The sequence below is a fragment of the Oryzias melastigma genome, linkage group LG15 (assembly GCF_002922805.2).
Source record: "Oryzias melastigma strain HK-1 linkage group LG15, ASM292280v2, whole genome shotgun sequence".
Classification (NCBI taxonomy): Eukaryota; Metazoa; Chordata; class Actinopteri; order Beloniformes; family Adrianichthyidae; genus Oryzias; species Oryzias melastigma.
The window spans coordinates 5,188,538-5,207,739 of NC_050526.1; the positions used below are offsets into that span (position 1 = coordinate 5,188,538).

A 19,202-nucleotide genomic window follows, 5' to 3' on the forward strand; every position below is an offset into this window, starting at 1 on the left:
ATCTGGTGCTCACTAGATACTATCTGGTGTGCACTAGATAATATCTGGTGCTCATCAGATATTATCTAGTGCACACCAGACAGTATCTAGTGAGCATCATATGGTATTTGGTGCGCACCAGATAGTATCTGATGAGCACCAGATATTATCTAGTGCACACCAGATAGTATTTGATGAGCACCAGATAGTTTCTGGTGCTCATCAAATACTATCTGGTGCGCACCAAGTACCATATGGTGCTTACTAGATACTATCTGGTGCACACCAGACACTATCTTGTGCTCACCAGATACAATCTGTTTCTCACTAGATACTATCTGGTGGTCATCAAATACTATCTGGTGCGCACCAGATACTAACTAGTGCTCACCAGATACTATCTGATACCATATGGTGCTCACCAGATACTATACTTTACTTTAGGAACTGATAAAAGACCGGATCCAGATGACCGGAGATGTCTGGCTGGTACATACTGGGTCAGGAGGTCAGTCATGTATTTTGGTGCTAAACCATTCAAAGCTTTATAAACCAGTAACAGAACTTTAAAGTCTATCCTCTGGCAGACAGGTAACCAGTGTAAAGACCTCAGAACTGGACTGATGTGGTCTACTGAATAAGCTGCAGTTTCCTGATGGATTTTTTTGGTGGTCCTTCATCATAAAACACTGTTACAGTAATCAAGTCGACTAAAGATGAACGCATCCATTAGTAGTAGTTTTCTTTTATTTTCAACTGTGGTATTTGTCACAAAATGGAAAATGAAAACATTGGAAGATATGCTTGAAAATCACTGAAAAAATAGGAATTTGAGAACAAGAAATTCCTAAAAAAAATAATATTAATAAATATGGAGACTTGGCCTTTTGTCCACTCATTCCTGGGACATGTGAGACTTTACCGAGAGACCAATAAACTCAAACATAATGAACTTCATGTGAATACTTGTGCTTAGGTGAAAATCACCCGACGATAGAGCTTTAGGGTTAAATAATGTTCCGCATTTGTTACATTTAAAATCATCAGTTTTAAATGTTTTAGTTGATGGCTTATGCAAATGGAAAATTTAATTTGATAAAAAGTAGTATCTTCAAATGTAACAAATTACAGAACTTTTGTTAATTGATCCAAAGTTTCAGTTTTTACAGTACAAAATCTGAGCAGGACCATTAATGTGGAAGTAAGCCTCCACTAACATCCCATCATCTCTTTTAATGGATCTATTTGTCTGCAATTGGATGCATCAGAATGGAGCAGAACATTTTGTCTATTCATTTGCTGCAACTAAGAGCATTTACACACATTTTTTTAATCTGCTCCGGATTAAATTTTAATTAAGAAATACTCAGAAATGCAGTTTTAATCTTAAATGTTTCTATATTTGTCCCTTTTTATTAAATAAATACACCAAAAACACAAATGTAATTGGAATGGGCCTTTAACATCACATTTTTTTCCCTTGTTTGTGCTTTTTTTTCTTATGCTAATTACATATTTCGTTTTTATTGGGAAAATGGGTTTAAAAAATAAAATAAAATGCAATAACCTTGAGACAAAAAGCTTTCATCAAGGCGAGAGCCTTATTAGTGATAAATCCTTGGGTTAGCTTTTGTAGAATTGTCATCCTAACGAAGCTGAATTCATACTTTACTAATGATAATAATAACTGTTCAGTGCAGGAACTGTGACCTCTTCCTCATTTTCTGTTTTAGTGACATTTTTTTCAAAAACTGTCACAAAGTTGCAAAGAAACCGAAAGGAAAATCGGACTACCCGACCTCTTAATTTGTTGACTTTTGAAGCTTTGAAGTATGCAGCAGTTCAGGCGTGAGAGATGGCAGATGTGCCCCGTCTGCCACTGTGTGTGTCTAAACCGTCTTATGTCCTCCCTTCCGCTTCACTCTCTCAGGACTCGGGCTCAGCACAAGGTTGACCAAACATGATGTCCACTTTCCCAGTGAGCTGCAAAAATACCCCCGTATAAATATCATGAAAGTGTTGTCATAGTAACGTCGAAAGCAAAGACAGAAAAAACAAGTTGTGATGGAGCTCGTGTCATCTATCTGATCTTTTCATGACTCCCTCACTGTGATTATAGATGGGTTAATGTAATGAAAACTCCGATTAGGTAATTTTTCATTCACAGTTAATTCGCCCTAAAAATAGGCTTCCTGGAAGATCAAATATTAAAATAAACACTTTAGAAAATTGTTTAGGAAATTCATTGTATCGATCCAAACAATAAACCAAATTAGTTTTAGCAGGTTTCAGTCACTTTTTTGTAATCAAATGTATTATTGGTGATTAAAAATATTGTTATTTTACTGTTAACATAACATTTAACAAAACTCACTAATAACACCAAAATATTTCATGCAGGAGTCCAACTCAAAATGTATTTGTTTTTGAAATATAAATCAGCATTTCACTTCAAAAAGATAATTTGATTGTGACATTTTAAGTCAAAGTTTTAATTGAGATTCGTGAAAGCCTCCTTATTTGTTAGAATTTCAATTAACTTTGTGAATTGTTGTTTTTAAATATATATATATATATATATATATATATATATGTATGTATTTTTATTTATTTATTTAGAAAAACTGATGCCATTAAAAACAGCATGGAAGTGTTTATTGGCATTAAGTTTGTCAAATTACCTTAAAAGAAAAAAAAACAAATTAAGCACATTCCAAATCAAAATAGCAAAACTGCAATTAGTTTGTGGACACAAAATACAAATTAGATCTTTATAAATCAGGAATTTAAAAATGCAAAAACTTTTTTTTAATTAATCATCATTATTTCATTTTGGGGGGAGGGGGGGTCATTTTAACATCTTGTATTAAAAAAATTATTTTGTTTTTAACCATTGTGTTTTTCTGAATTACCTAAACTTTAATTAATCTTTGCTTGACATTTTGTCAAATAAGTTACAGTTAAGTAAGAGGGAAAATACTCAGAATACTTAAAAGTAAGGTTTAATACACAATGAAGTCAAAAAATAGTCTAAATATTTTTAAAAAGTTATGTTATAAGTTATTTTATTAGCTATTTTTCGTGTTTTAGTCTTTATTTTCAGTACATTTAGCAATCTCAAACAGCTATGTTTAAATTATTGACAGATTTAAAGAAATACTAGTCTATTTAATTTAATTCTATTATATTAATGTAATTTTGTATGTTTATGTCCATAATAAAAAATTACATCAGTAATTGAACACCAATTTAATTAATCTATAAGCTTGTTTTCTGCCACTTAATTTAACTTTATTTAATTTTTTTATTTCATTTTATTGTATTTTATTTTATCTTTTCTTTCATTTCATTTCATTTCATTTATTTCATTTTATTTTATTTTATTTTATTTTATTTTATTTTATTTTATTTTATTTTATTTTATTTTATTTTATTTTATTTTATTTTATGTGTGTGTCGTTTGTATTTTTTGTATTCTCTCTCTACCGCAAAAGTCACGGACTACACTACCCATAATCCACCGGTTCGCTCGTCGCCGAACAAAAACGCGGAAACAAAAGAGAAGTAATCAGTTTGTCGAACCAAATAACACCGAGTCGGTATAAAGTGGGCGTAGTTGTGGCTGACAGCTGTCAAAGTTTAAATCGTAGCGTTCCACGACCCGGCTGAAGGACTTGTCATGGCTTTGAAGAGAATACAGAAGGTGAGAACATCGTCTTTTCGCAGTTTTTTTTCTTTTTTTCCTCGTGTTTACAGCCAGGAAAATCCTGTGTTACGTTAGCGAGTCGCCTAATAGCATCTTTGCTAACCGCACGGTCGGCTCTTATGGTAGCCTTTAAAAATGCTCTAAAACGGCTAATAAAGTGTCTTTCGTCAAACCTTTTCATGTCACTATTTTTTCCAGAAACGACGACAATATTTGGTTATTTTAAAAACATTAAAAGTTAGTTAGTCGTTCGTATAATTAGCGGTTAGAACGGCGTTTCCTGTTGTGGGCTCGTAGTTTGTTTTGGTTGCCTAGAAAAAGCTAGCACATCGTGTAAACAACAGGAGCAACCATCCCAACAATCCAGGGTTATATGATCACATTCTGGACTGAATATCAAATATTGAAAACCATTTTTCACCCCCTTGGTTTTATAAATTAACTTGCTCCAAAACTAAAAGCTAACTTTGCTATCAGTAAAATGGCCTAGAAAATGATTCACAACAAAAACATTCGAGCTAACTTTCAGGTTTCTTAATATTATTTCACTTTCTCTCTATTGCTGTTGTTCAAAATGGAGTTTTATACCAATTTGTTGTAATCTTACATATTATTGTTACTATCTCCAGGAGTTAAATGACTTGCAGAGGGATCCTCCTGCCTCCTGTTCAGCTGGACCTGTAGGAGAAGACAGTAAGTGTAAACATGTCCACATTATAACATGTATTTCTTTGATCTACATCACTTATTGGAAGGAGACCCTTCAAAATAAAGGCTTTTTCTTTTATCTTTGTTTCCTTTAGTGTTTCACTGGCAAGCGACCATAACAGGACCGGTGAGATTTTTCTAGATTTCTTTCCTTTATGTACTTTTTTCTAAAACCGAGCTGATTCTGGATCTTTAGACAATAGTGTTTTCATCCTTTTCTTTTACGTACTGAACTCAAACTGGTTCAATCTACCAGGGCTGCCACGATTAGTCGACTAATCGACTATTGAAATAGTCTAAGACTAATTAAATAGTCAATTAGTCGTCACTTTGTATTATTATAGTTGGAGTGCAGTAAAATTAAAATGACACAGTGTTAGCTTTTTGGACTATTTTGGCATTTATTAAGGTTTTTTAGGCTATTTTTGAGTTTAGCTAATATTTCAGCTACATGCTAGCTATTTTGTCTATTTTAGGATTTTTTTTTCAGTTTTTTAGGCTAATTTGGCATTTAGCTAATAGTTTAGCTGGCTTTCAGCTTCAGCGTTTCCAGCTATCAGCACTAGCATCTTTAGCAGTCACATTCAGCTTACAGCATTCACACTAGCATTATTGCAGGTAATACTATATATCTAGTTTTTAGTAAGTTTAAAGCTAATGATGGTTAAGATGCTTTACATCCAGTTCACACATGACCTGATTAGTCGACTAATCGGAAAAAATAATCGATGATTAGTCGACTATTAAAATAATTGTTTGTGGCACCACTACACTCCACTCCCTATTGTCAAAAGATTTATTAAGACATAATTATTTAATATTTATATATATATATTTTTTTCAGAATGACAGTCCTTATCATGGAGGAGTTTTTTTTCTTTCTGTACATTTCCCCACCGACTATCCCTTTAAACCACCAAAGGTAAAAGCACTTCTATTTATTGATTGAATGCCACACAATAAGGGTTTTTTTTTTTTGGCATAATTAGTTTGCTTTTTTTTTTTATTTCCTCAGGTCGCCTTTACCACAAAAATCTACCACCCAAACATAAACAGCAACGGTAGCATTTGCCTTGACATCCTGAGATCGCAGTGGTCTCCTGCACTAACAATATCAAAGGGTGAGTGAAGCCTTTATGTCTGTTAGAACAGGAAAACAACAACACCACTACTTTTTTATTTGTTTTTTATTTTATAGGCACATTTTTAATTTATCAAGAAATCTCTTTTAACGAAGTGTATCAATTTAAAGATTGTATAATTTCAATAATCAGTCTGTTTTAACATGTAAATCCTGGAATTTAACATATATTTTACTTTTGTGTCTGAGAACTTAGATTATAATGCAAAAAATATGTAGCTTTGAGTTGTATTTGAAAACAAAATGAAGGTATTTGATTGCTGGGTGTGTTAATAATTGAGATTATTTTAAAAAAAATAGTACTAACAGCCACATATTGATGAACTGTTATATTCCTGTTAGTCAATTTTTGGAATTGTTACAAAGTAGCAAGAACATTTCAGCAAGAAGAGACTCGTAAATGTTGCATCTCGGTGTTCTCACTCATCCGTCACCTGGGATGTCTCTGGAGGATCCCAGAATTTATTTTACAGAATGATATTTTTTAAAAATTCCTTCTGAATAAACATTTCAGCAAAGATATTTACATTTTTTGCACAAAAATAAGATACACAGAAAATTGTCCTCTTTTTTGCCACACAATTAGATTAGCAAATATTAGCATATATTAATGTAAAATTAGAATATTTCCCCATATAAAACACCACATTTCAAGGCGTTATGCTTTATTTATTGAGAAAATGTATCAAAAATCTCTTATTTTTTGTATGTTTTTAATTTTTTAATATATATTTTAAACGGTGACGTCAGACAAAATGGCGACAGGCTGAAAATGTGAACCGTTACTTCCGTTGTTCGGGTTTAGAACGGCAAAGCTGACAGCTGAACGCCGTTTAACACATTTTTACGTAAATAATAAAAGATAACATTACCAATTTCAACACAAAAAGGTTGAATATTTGTTTTATGAATGTCCTGCTGAACTGTATTTTCATTTCCTGTCTTAGATCGTTCTCTAATCTAAATACAAATTTGAATAATCCTTCAATATTTGAGGTTCTATTGAAAATATTGACCTTTCATATGAGCAGATATTATTCTAACGGTTTTTATTTTGCTTGATGTTATTCGCACGTGTTTTAATCACTAAAACTGGTGGAAATTCATGTTTGCCACATGGAATAGAAGCAGCCAATGTTGTGTTTTAACTTAGTTGTTGTAATTTTGTTGTTGTTTTTCTGGGTTTTTTAAGGGATAATTGTAAAAATAGGAATGTTTTGTTTTTTTTTGATGGTTAAAAATTATTTTTATCCTTGTTTACCTTTATTATCCCGCAGGGATCAGACATGGTTATGAGTAACAGCAAAGAGGAGCTACGTCAGAGAATAACACAAGAGTTATTAGTTCTTCTTTATTGTAAGACACGTTGAAGTTGTCTGACTTTAGTGTTTTAAGTGATTTTGTGAACACGGAAATGTAATCAACTTTAACTGGGCAGAGAAGATCTTCTGTAGATCTACGTCTCATCCAGTCGTGAAAAGCTAACGTTAGCATTAGCATAAATCTTAATTACCTCCATAATCAAACAAGCAGCTTTTAATGAACTGAAACCTTCGTCTAACTATGACCGAGTTATCAGCGAGAAATAATCCACAACTTGTTTAATATCATCCATATGATTTTGATCTAAGAGGGGAAAACAAATAAAACCAGGACGGACATTTAGAAAATACGTATTGTACAAATTTTGGTTACAATTAGTTTGGTTACCTTTTATTATTTACGTAAAATTGATTTAAATTAATTCATTCAGCTGTAGCTTAGTCGTTCTAAACCACAGACATACTCTGCACACTCATAAATTAAACTTTTTTACACTCTAATTATTTTCCTCTTTTCTTCCAGTTTTACTTTCCATTTGCTCTTTGCTTTGTGATCCAAACCCAGACGATCCTCTGGTCCCCGATATTGCACACATCTACAAATCAGACAGGCAAAAGTACGTGTGAAGTTATCACGCTTTAGAAAAAGAACAAACAAATCCACTAACCTTTAATGTCTTTATTTTTTAAAGGTATAACAAACTGGCCAGAGAATGGACCCAGAGGTATGCAATGTGATGGACCTTAAGAAAAAACCTCATGACAGTACTGTTCAACTGCTTTATATACACTGGTCATAGCTGAGGTGTTTAAGCTTGAAGCACTTTGTCTTCTAATATTTTACTTGACTAAACTCTTTATTTCTTTTTCTTTTTTTACCATTGTTTTGCCATTGTTAAGACTTCTGATAGTTTTGTTCATTGATCGTGCTGAGTTGGAGTGGTTGTATTTTTCCTTAGACGTTTTATTGTATAAGACTATGCTGATTTTTTTTTTTTTTTTCATTTTGAATTAAAAAAGCATTAAGCAAAAAGTACATTTTCTATTATTCTTCTGTAGTGATTTTGGGTTTGCAAACATCATTGTGACCACTAGGTGGCAGCCTTAGGTTAAGCTTTTTATAGAGCTTCCTGTACAACCTGGAAAATAAGTAACTTCTTTCTTTTGTCTTTTGAAAGAGAACATTAAAATAAAACGTTATTTTGGATGTTTTTCAGAAGCTGCTTTTTTTTAATTCAATTTTCTCACTTTGGTCAAAAAATGACTATACGTGTGTTTAAACATCTGATATAATGCATGAAATCAAAGGCTGCTAATTATTCATTAAATTGTAATTATATTTTAAATTATGATGGTATAGGCTCTAAATCTGTGTTTAAAAGGGCTAACAAAAAAAAAGATGATTTTACGGTTTAGATCAGGGGTGTCAAACTCATTTTGGTTCAGGGTCTGATCTCAAGTGGGCCGGACCAGAAACATAAAATCAAAATGGTCAACTTGTTATTTGTAGCTTTGTTTTTGTTTCGGTAATTGGCGTCACACCTGATCATTTTTATACCAACTCAACAACGGGGAACCAAACTGCATCTTATGCTTGCAAAGAAATGTTATGTCTTCATCTCTTATTCTATCTTGGTGTTTCTGTCCCTTTGCTCCCCCTAGTGGCCGAATTGTGCATTACAGCTATTTAAATAACCATAACTTGCCACAGGAATGGGCTGGAAACTTCCTTGTTTTTCTCTTCATGACTGGGCCGGATGCGGCCCGCGGGCCATATTTTTGACACCCCTGCTTTAGATCAGGAGTCCCCAAACCTTTTCTTGTGAGGGGAACATAACTGGTTTCTTCTCTGGTGTGGGGCCGGGGTCTGTTTGTAGGATAAACATTTATGTTTTTCCAGAAAGCCAAAACCATAAATAATCTATCGTCTCCCATCATAGTTCAGACTGCAGAAGGGTGGAATAAAACGTTGCGTTTTTCGTGGGTCTCAATCGGCCAGATTGAGAAAAAAGAAATGAATAAATATGATGGTATTTGGGGGAGTGGGGAGGGCCATATCCGGCCCGCGGGCCATAAACTGGGGAATCTCGCTTTCCAGCCTTCAGGATCATAAACGATGAATGCCAAAAAGTTACAATGATATTGTTACAGTTGTAAATTCTGCTGCAACGTTCTAAATGTAAACTTTAAAGAAAAACGCCTGATCGTTTTAAGGGAAACGATAAATAAAATAAAACATTTTGATGCACAAATCACCTTTTTCTCTCATCTTTGTGGTAGTTTTTCCTGTTCAGATCATAAAGATTTAATCTGTGATGTGGGAATGGTGCAGGCTTGTTTTACTTTCCCATTTCCTGTATTGCTTCCTTTAACAACGAAAGAGGATGGGGGGGGGCAATGGAAAATCTCATAATTTTGACGTTCATCTCAGAACTCTTTAATCTCAGAATTCTGACTGCAATTTCATAACTCTGTCTTTAATATCAGATTTCTGAGGGTTTTTTTCTGAGGATTCTGACTTTAATCTCATAGTTCTGACTTTTTTCCTCAGAATTCTGTTTTTAATCTCAGAATTCTGACTTTTTTGTTCTCATATTTTTGTCTTTAACTCAGAATTCTGACTTTTTCTTCATAATTCTGTCTTTAATCTCAGAATACTGACTTTTTTTCATAATTCTTTCTTTAATCTCAGAATACTGACTTTTTTTCATAATTCNCTGACTTTTTTGTTCTCATATTTTTGTCTTTAACTCAGAATTCTGACTTTCTTTTTCTTCATAATTCTGTTTTTAATCTCAGAATTCTAAATTTTTTGTTCTCATATTTCTGTCTTTCATCTCAGAATTCTATCTAATCTCATAATTCTGTCTTTTTTCCTTCATAATTCTGTCTTTAATCTCATAATTCTTACTTTTTTCCTTATAATTCTGTCTTTAATCTCATAATTCTTACTTTTTTTTATAATTCTGTCTTTAATCTCATAATTCTGACTTTTTTTTTATAATTCTGTCTTTAATCTCATAATTCTGACTTTTTTTCCTCATAATTCTGTTTTTAATCTCAGAATTCTGACTTTTTTTCCTCATAATTCTGTTTTTAATCTCAGAATTCTGACTTTTTTGCTCTCATATTTCCATCTTTAATCTCAGAATTCTCTTTTTATCATAATTCTGTCTTTAATCTCAGAATTCTGACATTTTTGTTCTCATATTTTTGTTTTTAACTCAGAATTCTGACTTTTTCTTAATATTTCTGGCTTTAATCTCAGAATTCTATCTAATCTCAGGATTCTGTCTTTAATCCCAGAATTCTATCTAATCCCAGAATTCTGTCTTTAATCTCAGAATTCTGACTTTTTTCCCTCATAATTCTGACTTTAATCTCAGAATTCTGTCTTTAATCTTTGAGTTCTGACTTTTTTTCCTCATAATTCTGACTTTAATCTCAGAATTCTGTCTTTGATCTTAGAGTTCTGACTTTTTTTCCTCAGAATTCTGACTTTAATCCCATAATTCTGATTTTTCTGAGAATAAAGTCAGAATTTTCCACTGTCTTTTTTTCTTTCTGTGGCCCTAATCCTCTTCATACTTAACACACTTTTAGGATTCTATTTCTTTCTTCTCAGGATGTGCATTTTTTGTATAAAACCTGCTTCTAAACTTCTTTAACTCTTAAAATATCACAATAAAACAAATTTTTAAAGCAGGGATTCTGTTCATGAAAGTGTTGTGTTTGCAGTGACCAAATGAAACCTAGTGGCTTCCATGGAAACACATTTGAGAAGTCGATGCTCCTAAAATTTCTGGGAGGAGTTTGAATTTTTTTTTCTTCCCAGTTTTCTTCAGGATGACACATGAAACTTTCCCGAGCAGCGACTTTGCTCCTGGACTCCTTTAAACTCCTCCAAGACCATCGACCTCCAGCTCTGTAGACCACAGACGCGCCTGCCTGTTTTCAGAAGTCCGTCCGATGGGGGGAAACTGAAGAAACGCCGCCGAGAAGACTCGAACGCGCAGCGATGAGCTCCCAGGACGCCGCCGAGTGACGGAGGACGCAGCCGAGAGACGTCGAGCGCTTTTGTCCGGGCTCGCTTTTCGCTCCGTGAAGCTCGCGCGGAGACGCCGCGTGCACCGCGGAGCGCCATGGCCGCTCAGTGCGACGGCTTAAGCGGATACTTGCAGCAGTCGGACCAGGGCTCCAACAGCGAGCGCAGCGCCGACTCGCCCCTACCGGGGTCGGAGGAGGACCTCGGCGGGCCCCTGCAGCTGCCGGACCCGGAGTGGACGGAGGAGAGGTTTCGGGTGGACCGCAAGAAGCTGGAAGTCATGTTGTTAGGTAAAGAAAACGAGCCCAAACTAGGCAAACAAATCGTTGTGTGAAAAAAGTTGGTCCCGAGAACTTTATTTTGACGCCAACCTTTATTTTTTATTTTATTTAGCATTTCCTGTGAAACAATTAATTATCCAATTAAGCCACCTCCAATTAAAGCTCACACTTCAGAACACCTAAAACTTGAAACAGCCACTTACAAAAAGAAAAGGAATGTTTTAACTTGTGCTTGTAAACAAAAGGCACAAATTTAATGAAAAAAAAAAAACTTTCAATTTTTCCCCCCAAATTTAAAGACACTTACCACTTCTGTCCACTAGGTGTCGCCACGCAGACTCCCACAAACGAACATATTTGTAGAATAAACTAAAGTTGACCCGAACGTTCTGACGGCTTAGTTTTCAGCACAAGAGTCAGCACATCTGAATAACTGAGGCAACAGCCCTGGCTGTGTTTAAAAAACATAAATAATATACAATGGGAACAAACGTTTTCAGCATTGACAGATTAAAGCTGCATCCCCTGTGTTCATGCTAATGTGAATGTTTTTTGCTAAATCTGGTTGCTAAAAAATGCTGCAGCAATTTACTCTAATTGTTTAAGGGATTTTCTGAAAATGCAAAAGCTATTTGCAAAATGCAAAATTTGCTAAAAGACTAAATTTTCCTAAAAAAAAAAAACGATGAAAGAGTGCGGAAGTTGTCTTAAATTTCGGGAAAAAAAAATGTTAGTAAGTTTGTTTTAAAATCATCCATATATGCCAATTTTGAAGAAAAAACCGTGGTGTGTTGATTAAATATGAGCTAAACTCTAAGTTAGCCTAAAAAAAACGTATTTGATACCAAGTTAGCCTAAAAAGCTAGCACATTGCTAAAATACTAGCTCAACTCCAAAATAGCCTAAAAGTTTGTCAAAACCCTTAGCCTGTTGCTAAAATATTAGCTAAACTCAAACGTAGACTAGCAAACCTCAGGAGATAACAAATTAGCCAAAAACGTTAGCCTGTTCCTAGCTAAACTAGATTTTACTTTAATTTAATTGCTGAAGGGATTTGCTGAAAATCCAAAAGCTATTTGTAAAAACCAAAATTTGCTAAAAGACTTTAAATTTTCCCAAAGAACGCTGAAGTCGTCCTAAATTTCTGAAAAACTGTTAGTAAGTTTGCTTAAAAATCCCCCCTACATGCAGATTTAGGGAAAAAAAATAAAAAAGAGGGGTGTGTTAATTTAATATGAGCTAAACTCAAATTTAGCCCCAAAAAGGCTTAGTTGACATTGAATTAGCAAAAAAGATCCCGAAATAGCCTAAAAAGTTAGCATATTGCTTAAAAGCTAGCAAATTGCTAAAATACTAGCTAAACTCCAAAATAGCCTAAACATTCTTAGTAAAATTAGTCCAAAATGTTAGCCTGTTGCGAAAATATTAAACTCAAAAGTTTCTAACAAACCTCAAAACCTTACAAGAAAGAACTAAAAATGAGCTAAAAAACGTTAGCCTGTTCCTAGCTAAACTCAAAAGTAGCCTAACAAGCTTAGTAGACACAAATTAGCCAAAAACGTTAGCATGTTGCTAAATTATTGAATTAAAATGAACAAAAAAACCTCAGTAGATGCCAAATTACCAAAATGAGCTAGCATAATGCTAATATAACAGCTCATTTTCAAATTATTTAAAAAGTACTGTTTATAATAGTTCCAAACTGCACAAAGTTTTTGAAGAATTTGCAAAATTGTTCTCATTCATTTCCTGTGGGGCATTTTTAGCTTAGTATTTCAAAATCTATAAAGCTTTTTAAATCAAAAAGGATGAGCAGTAATGTCATGAATGTTTTTATAGCAAGATTGAAATCCCTTAAAGTGTAAAAAACATTTACGTAAAGGAGCAGGAGAATCACCTATTTGTGGTTTTATTGCTGGAATTCTGGGACGGGAATGGGTGCAGAAGACGATGGAAGCCATTACAAATGAAAGGATCACAAATACTTATTTCTAACAGTTTTATTAGTATTTTTTTTATTTCATTAAAAATACTATTTTTTTATTTTTGCAAAACTTAAGCCCCAATTGTCATTAATGATACTAATATTGAGTCAAAGCAGCTTTTTGCCTGTAGCTCCACCCCTGTGTGTTTCCAAATTCTTCTGTAAAAACTTCAGATTGCATGTAATTCACTTTTTTGGAGCGCATACGGTCATTTTTCCTGAGGCGATAAGCTATCGCAGATTCCATCAAGTACTCAAAGTTGAGGTCATGTAATTTCCAAACACATCAGAGGGTAATATTTGCTCAATGGATGTGGGAAGTGGCCCAACGTGGCTTTGAAAAACCCATCAGTTACAAGGATGTTGAAAAGAAAACACATTATGTTAGGTGTGTCGATGTTTTTTGGGGATGCTGTGAACAAAAAACTGGTGTTTTCAAATTCACACACAAAAGCACATGTAGCTCCCCTTGAGAGAGTCCAAACTGCTGCCTCGCCGCCGCTTGGTGCATTCCTCAAAGCTCCATGTCATCTCTAACTCTTCCAGGAAAACAACTTCACCAGGGGCCAACCCTAAATCTTCCGAATATGCAGTGTGCCACGTCGCAGTTGACCTAAATGTGACTGTTTATGTCCTGGAGTATCTGTATACGTAACGATCTCCGCGACCTTTTCAAGAGTCGCGTTTCATCCAGGAACATCTTGTTTCCCAATTGCTTCCTTGTGACATCATGGCTGACGGCGCTGGTGTTGACATTGCAGCTGCGATGCCGAGGGGAAACGGCTGCCGCGCTCCTGCGCTCTCTGGTCCGTTTGAGGTCAAAGTTGAGAGGCTCTGCTTTCTCAGCCGTGACCTCTGCGGCTAGCCTGAAGTCAAACGCTACCTTCATAATTCTTTGCACCGAACGTGTGAGTCCAAATCCCCAGTAATGACTGAGTGAGCCGCTTCCAGTAATCTCAAAGCTTTTTAACATCTGGATGTGTTATGATTGGACAGGCTGTTGATTTGGATGTGGTACATAACGTCCCGAAGGCCAAAAACTTGCAACATAATGAAACAATTTTACAGAAACTCCTGTTTATTTATCATTTTTTTGGTACAAAGTGTTTGCCAGACTCAAAAAATGAGCCGAGGATTTGCCTCTAAATAGGAAAATCATCACAGAATTAGTGATGGCTTCCCGTGTAGAGAATGTCTGCATAATTTCACGTTTTCAATGCTGCAGATTTATAACGTACTTAACCGTTTAATACTAGAGCTCCAGTGTTTATGTTCTTTAATTTACTGTAATTTTTCAACTGTTAACACGTGACGCCGCTTTTCTCCTTCAGAATCTACAGGAATATGTTAAAGATTTTGTGTTTAAGCGTCAAAGGTGTTAAAGGGTGAAATTCCAACTTTAGTCTTAATTGAAATTTCAATTAAAAAAAGGCAAATATATGTCTTTAGATTTCCGTTCAGTTAAAATCCGGATAAAATTATTATATTAATTTCCAGAAACTTTTGATTCCAATTTTTTTCTATTCTTTCAATTTTTCAAATCAATTTTAAGTTTACACATTTGTTTAGAAATACATTAATAATTAACAATATATTTTCAATATATTTATATTAATCAGATACAGTTCATATCCTGTAAAATTTATTAATAAAATATTTTGATTTTTAATAGCATACAATGATAAATGGATTCTCAAAAGTAACTAAAATCTTCAGATTATTAACATTGTAAACATTGTTCTGCTTCTCCTGGAGGGAGTTTCAGTTTGACCACTAGGCGGCGATGGCGCTATAGCATTACACCTTATTTCAGAAGAAGAAAGTATAAGAAAAAAAACAACGTTTTGGACCATAAATGGTTACTTTAAAAATATAGTTTTTAAAGAGTTTGGAGAAACATTCCTGTGAGTTTATAAAAATGTTAATTTAGTCAACAATGTATGTTTTTTTTTTTGACCGAGTGTTAGCATTAGCCGTCCTATGAGAAATCCATAAATGTTAGCATCAAGCTAGCAGACTTTAGTTTTATATGCTAAATATATTTTTATGTTTATAGATCTGTTGATCTTAAATTGATTTTTATCAACCCAGCCCTAAAAATTACAGACATAAAGACATAATTTATCTTTAAAAATGGTCTCAACGACAAACGCATTTTTTTCAGGAAAAGTTAAAAGGTAAACCCTGAGTTTGATACGAGCGGTAAAAGCCGAGATTGCATAAATCCTTGGGTAGTAAAAATGACCCTGCAGCTCTTCTGTGCCCATTAAAAATGCTGGTGAGTGTCCAGCACATTTGCACATAAACAAAACTCCAGCATAAAGGAATAAACTTTTTTTTCCCCCTGAAGAAATCGCGTTTTACTGCCTCCTGTTCTGGCACAGTTTAGATTAGCAGAAAATGGAAATTATTAGCAGTAATTGCTAATTTACTGTCTCTCGCGTGAGCAGAGAAATTGCTCTCTGGGCTAAGATCGGTTAACGGTGTGAAGTGACAACAAAATTGCTCCGTTCTCTCAGGGTTACTGCTCTACTCTTGGCAGGTTGGAATAGAAATCCGATGTTAATGACTGGAAGACCCTAAAAGAACCATGAGAAGCTGAAACGATGGTTTTACGTGAGCAGAACTTTTGTCCTTCTGTGTTGTGTGAAGCAAGTGTGGGAAAAGGGTAACATTTTCTCTTGAATGTTCACTTCTTGATGTTTTTGTGAGGACCGTGTGACCTCATGCCTTGTGTGTAGAAGAATGATGCCATAGATGTGTTTGCGACTCAGTGGGCTAAGGGTGGCCACACACTCTAACGCCGTGTTTGCCCAGAAACAGTGACAACAGCCTACAATTAGCACAAGTGACTCATTTTCTTTATTGTACTAATTGGTTTCCAGCCTAAATCATAGCCTATCGTAGAATGGTGTAGTGCAGCTTCAGTGTAGGGGGAGCTGATAGCATACTATAACTCCTAATACTTTCAAGACCCGCTCTAATGAAAGTTGTGGAATTTCTTCTTTTTTGATGATGGAAGACATATGTGTTAGAAAATTAATCTTAAAATGGAGTTTTGGGGGATATGGAAAAAAATCCTGATATAAAATATTTTATATCACGATAACGATATATATCACGATATACGACAATGAAGTCTATTTTCCGCTATTCTCTAAAATAATGTCTGATGTTGTGGCAGCTTTTGTGAAAAGTTTCTAATATATAATTGTTTTGAAAAGTGCCTAAAAAATGTTAATTTTGAAATAAACTTTACATTCTCATATTCCAACTCTTTTTACTGTGACAGATGCACTAGGAAAATACTTTATCACTATATGCAATGTTGTTGTGCTGTTTAACTTGAATCGAACTGTGAAACCAAAATGCCACCACCCCGCGGGGTGACTGTTCACGTCGTTTTGAAGAGAAAAAAATTCAGAGAGGCCTAAAGAGAGATAATAAAAGGGAGCACGACTCTCAGTAAGGAGTCAGAAGGGAAACGGTCACTAAGCTGCATCTTCATCCATGATTGTTGTCATGGCAGATTGGTCAAAGTTGTAGTGTAAATTTAAAGTTGCAAAGTGCACGACAAATCGGGGGTTTGCTTGATTTTGCGTTCTTAGATGCGATCGCAACATCACAAAATCCTGGAGGGTTTGATATAATGACATATTTGGTGTAATAATTGATCAAATTAGCTTGGAAACGATATAAACAATAGAGGAGAAATGGCACTTTTTTATCGCCCACACGATATCTATCGTCATATCGATAGTGTCTTCAACCCTCAATGACTTCAAAAGTAGTTAGCGTTAGCTTACCTGCCAGCGATCGGAAAATACACGTCAGTTTTATAACATCAAAAAACATAAAATCCTACATTCAGTTCTCCAAACGTAGAGAAATGGGAAAAGAGTGTCTTCAAATTCAGATATTACTCCCTCTCAATGACATCATCAATAGCCGCCGGTCAGCTATGTTAATGCAGTGCTGCCAGCGCTCGGACAATACATAACGTCAGTTTTATAACTTTAAAAAGTCATGCTAAAGCAAAAAGTCATTACTTACATTTAAATGTAAACTTGTGTACTTCAGAGGGTACCCATGTGAAAGCACTTCTCCGCGGCACAGATCGACGAGGTTCGCCCTACCAGCGGAGGAATTAAAAATCCCTTTACTATACCCTTGAAAAAATTATTTTGGACCCCCCTTTCACCTCAAATGCCCCTTCGATTGGAGGGGTAGGGAGAAGCTGGAGGGTAGAGGAAGAATTCGGATTCTATCATTCTCCTTTAGAAAAAAAAGTATTCTCGACGCCACTACCCCTCCAATTGCCACTACAACTGGTAGGGGAAGAATTCGGATTTGTCCTTAGACCACGGTCACATAACCCAATAGGCCCCTGCGTGGTGACGTAAATGCAAGTTTTTCAACAAATTCGGCAAGTGGCGGGCATTTGCAGCCCGATGACTGCGGAAGTTTTAAGAAATGGTTACAATTTTACGGTGACCAGACGATTTTGTTTTTCCAAAAGTTGACATTGGTCAGTGGCCGCCTGGACACATTTTAAAGTCCTGCTGTGGCAGTCCAGTGACGGGCCTTAAATCGGGCAACGACCAGGTACGACCGTGTAATGTGAAAATGTCTCCGGACGTGGCCGTTCATATCAAGTGCTATCGCCTGCTACATAAAAAGCAGCCCGTTCTGCACGCCTGACTGCCACCATCTACATTCATGACCACACCAACAATTCTCAAAATCATCGTTCACTGGCAGGAAATCTTGAAGATTCTGCCTCTCTATTGTGCGACGGCAGTTGTATTTGTGACCATAGCATAGAGTTTGGAATGTGAAAGGCTGTAAGCTACCAGGAGAGAGTGTAAACGGAGAACTAAGCAACGTTAAGGGAAAGGGGGGACGGGGTTGCTCCATGCCAATGGTCCCACCCACATCCATATGCAAATTTCCAATGAATTACTGTTCCTGTGCAGAAACGATGTCCTTGAAAATTCCACTTATTTAAATTTTGGCTAAAAACGACATAATCCATAACTAAAAAACCACTGGGTGCGCCTTTAGAATATCTCAAAAGATGATCAGACTGGGTCTTTAAGGTGGTATTGCTGTTTGGGAGGCTGCAAAAAGTTACTGAACAGAAATCCACACTTCTTGCTGTTTTTTGATCCAGAGAATTGCTCTTTACAATAATCAGTATGTGTGAGGGCTTCATCCTCCTGCTCCTTCTCGGTGCTGAGCAGTTTTGCCAGACAGGAAGTGAGTGTCTTGTGGGGAATGTGCTGCAGGCCCTCTATTTCTCATTCCCTCCCTCACGGCTCCGTCTGTAGCGTTCAAACATTGTTCGGTTGTTCCAGCTTCCACCAGAAGAATCGTGGAGTCCATAGGTCTTTCTTGGGCCTTAGTCTTGCTAGCAACATCGTTTGTGCTTTAATCTAGAAAAATAATCGAACCCTCCTTCCAAAAAAGTGCTTGGTAGTGCTAACACCAAAACTATCCAGAGACTGCACAAGGCATTGTTGGCAGTCATGGTTTGGTGGCACCGTGTTTATTTTTTTTAGAGAATTTTTCTGCTTACATGTTATTTATACTTTAAAAAAAAGAAAGAAGAAAGAAAAATGCTATGAATGGCTTTGCATTTTAGGGTCATTTTGTCCAGGATAGTAATTAATTACAGTTTAGCTCATAATGTGAATTTTTTATAATTTTTTTCTTTTTGTTTGACTAAATCCACTGGAACTATTTTTTGCAATCTTGTTGTTTTCATAAGTAATTTGTGATTTTAATAATAATAAAAATTGAGGATGATGATGATGGAATCTTAAACCAGCGCCTCTCTGGGTTTATGGGAATTTTTGTGTCAAACCCACACATTCCTTTTATTTTCCTATTAACCAAATTTAAACCTGCTTGTCTGTTTTTCCCAAGAATTCTGTTGCATTTTCCCGAAGGAAGGTATTCTCCTGAGTGAGTGTAGGCGACCTGGTGGAAACTTTCTTTACAAGCTACTTAGGTATTTCCTTTACCATTAAGCTT

General features: G+C 35.4%; 2 protein-coding genes across 3 annotated transcripts in view; both read left to right on the forward strand.

Annotated features, from left to right (window-relative positions):
• The first annotated feature begins 3,513 nt into the window (after window positions 1–3,513).
• Window positions 3,514–8,072, forward strand: LOC112162099 (ubiquitin-conjugating enzyme E2 D4). The gene is made up of 7 exons (XM_024297754.2): window positions 3,514–3,682; window positions 4,315–4,378; window positions 4,489–4,520; window positions 5,238–5,315; window positions 5,409–5,514; window positions 7,380–7,473; window positions 7,549–8,072. Exons 1-7 carry the CDS (start codon window positions 3,659–3,661, stop codon window positions 7,592–7,594), a joined length of 444 nt encoding a protein of 147 aa, XP_024153522.1. The 5' UTR covers window positions 3,514–3,658; the 3' UTR covers window positions 7,595–8,072.
• Window positions 8,073–10,409: 2,337 nt separating this feature from the next.
• Window positions 10,410–19,202, forward strand: part of LOC112162199 (protein bicaudal C homolog 1) — a 90,910-nt gene continuing 82,117 nt past the window's right edge. For both annotated transcript variants that reach the window (XM_036215519.1, XM_024297929.2), the window contains exon 1: window positions 10,410–11,191. In XM_036215519.1, coding sequence (XP_036071412.1) covers window positions 10,999–11,191 — 193 coding nt within the window. In that variant the 5' untranslated portion in view covers window positions 10,410–10,998. The remainder of the gene's footprint in view (window positions 11,192–19,202) is intronic.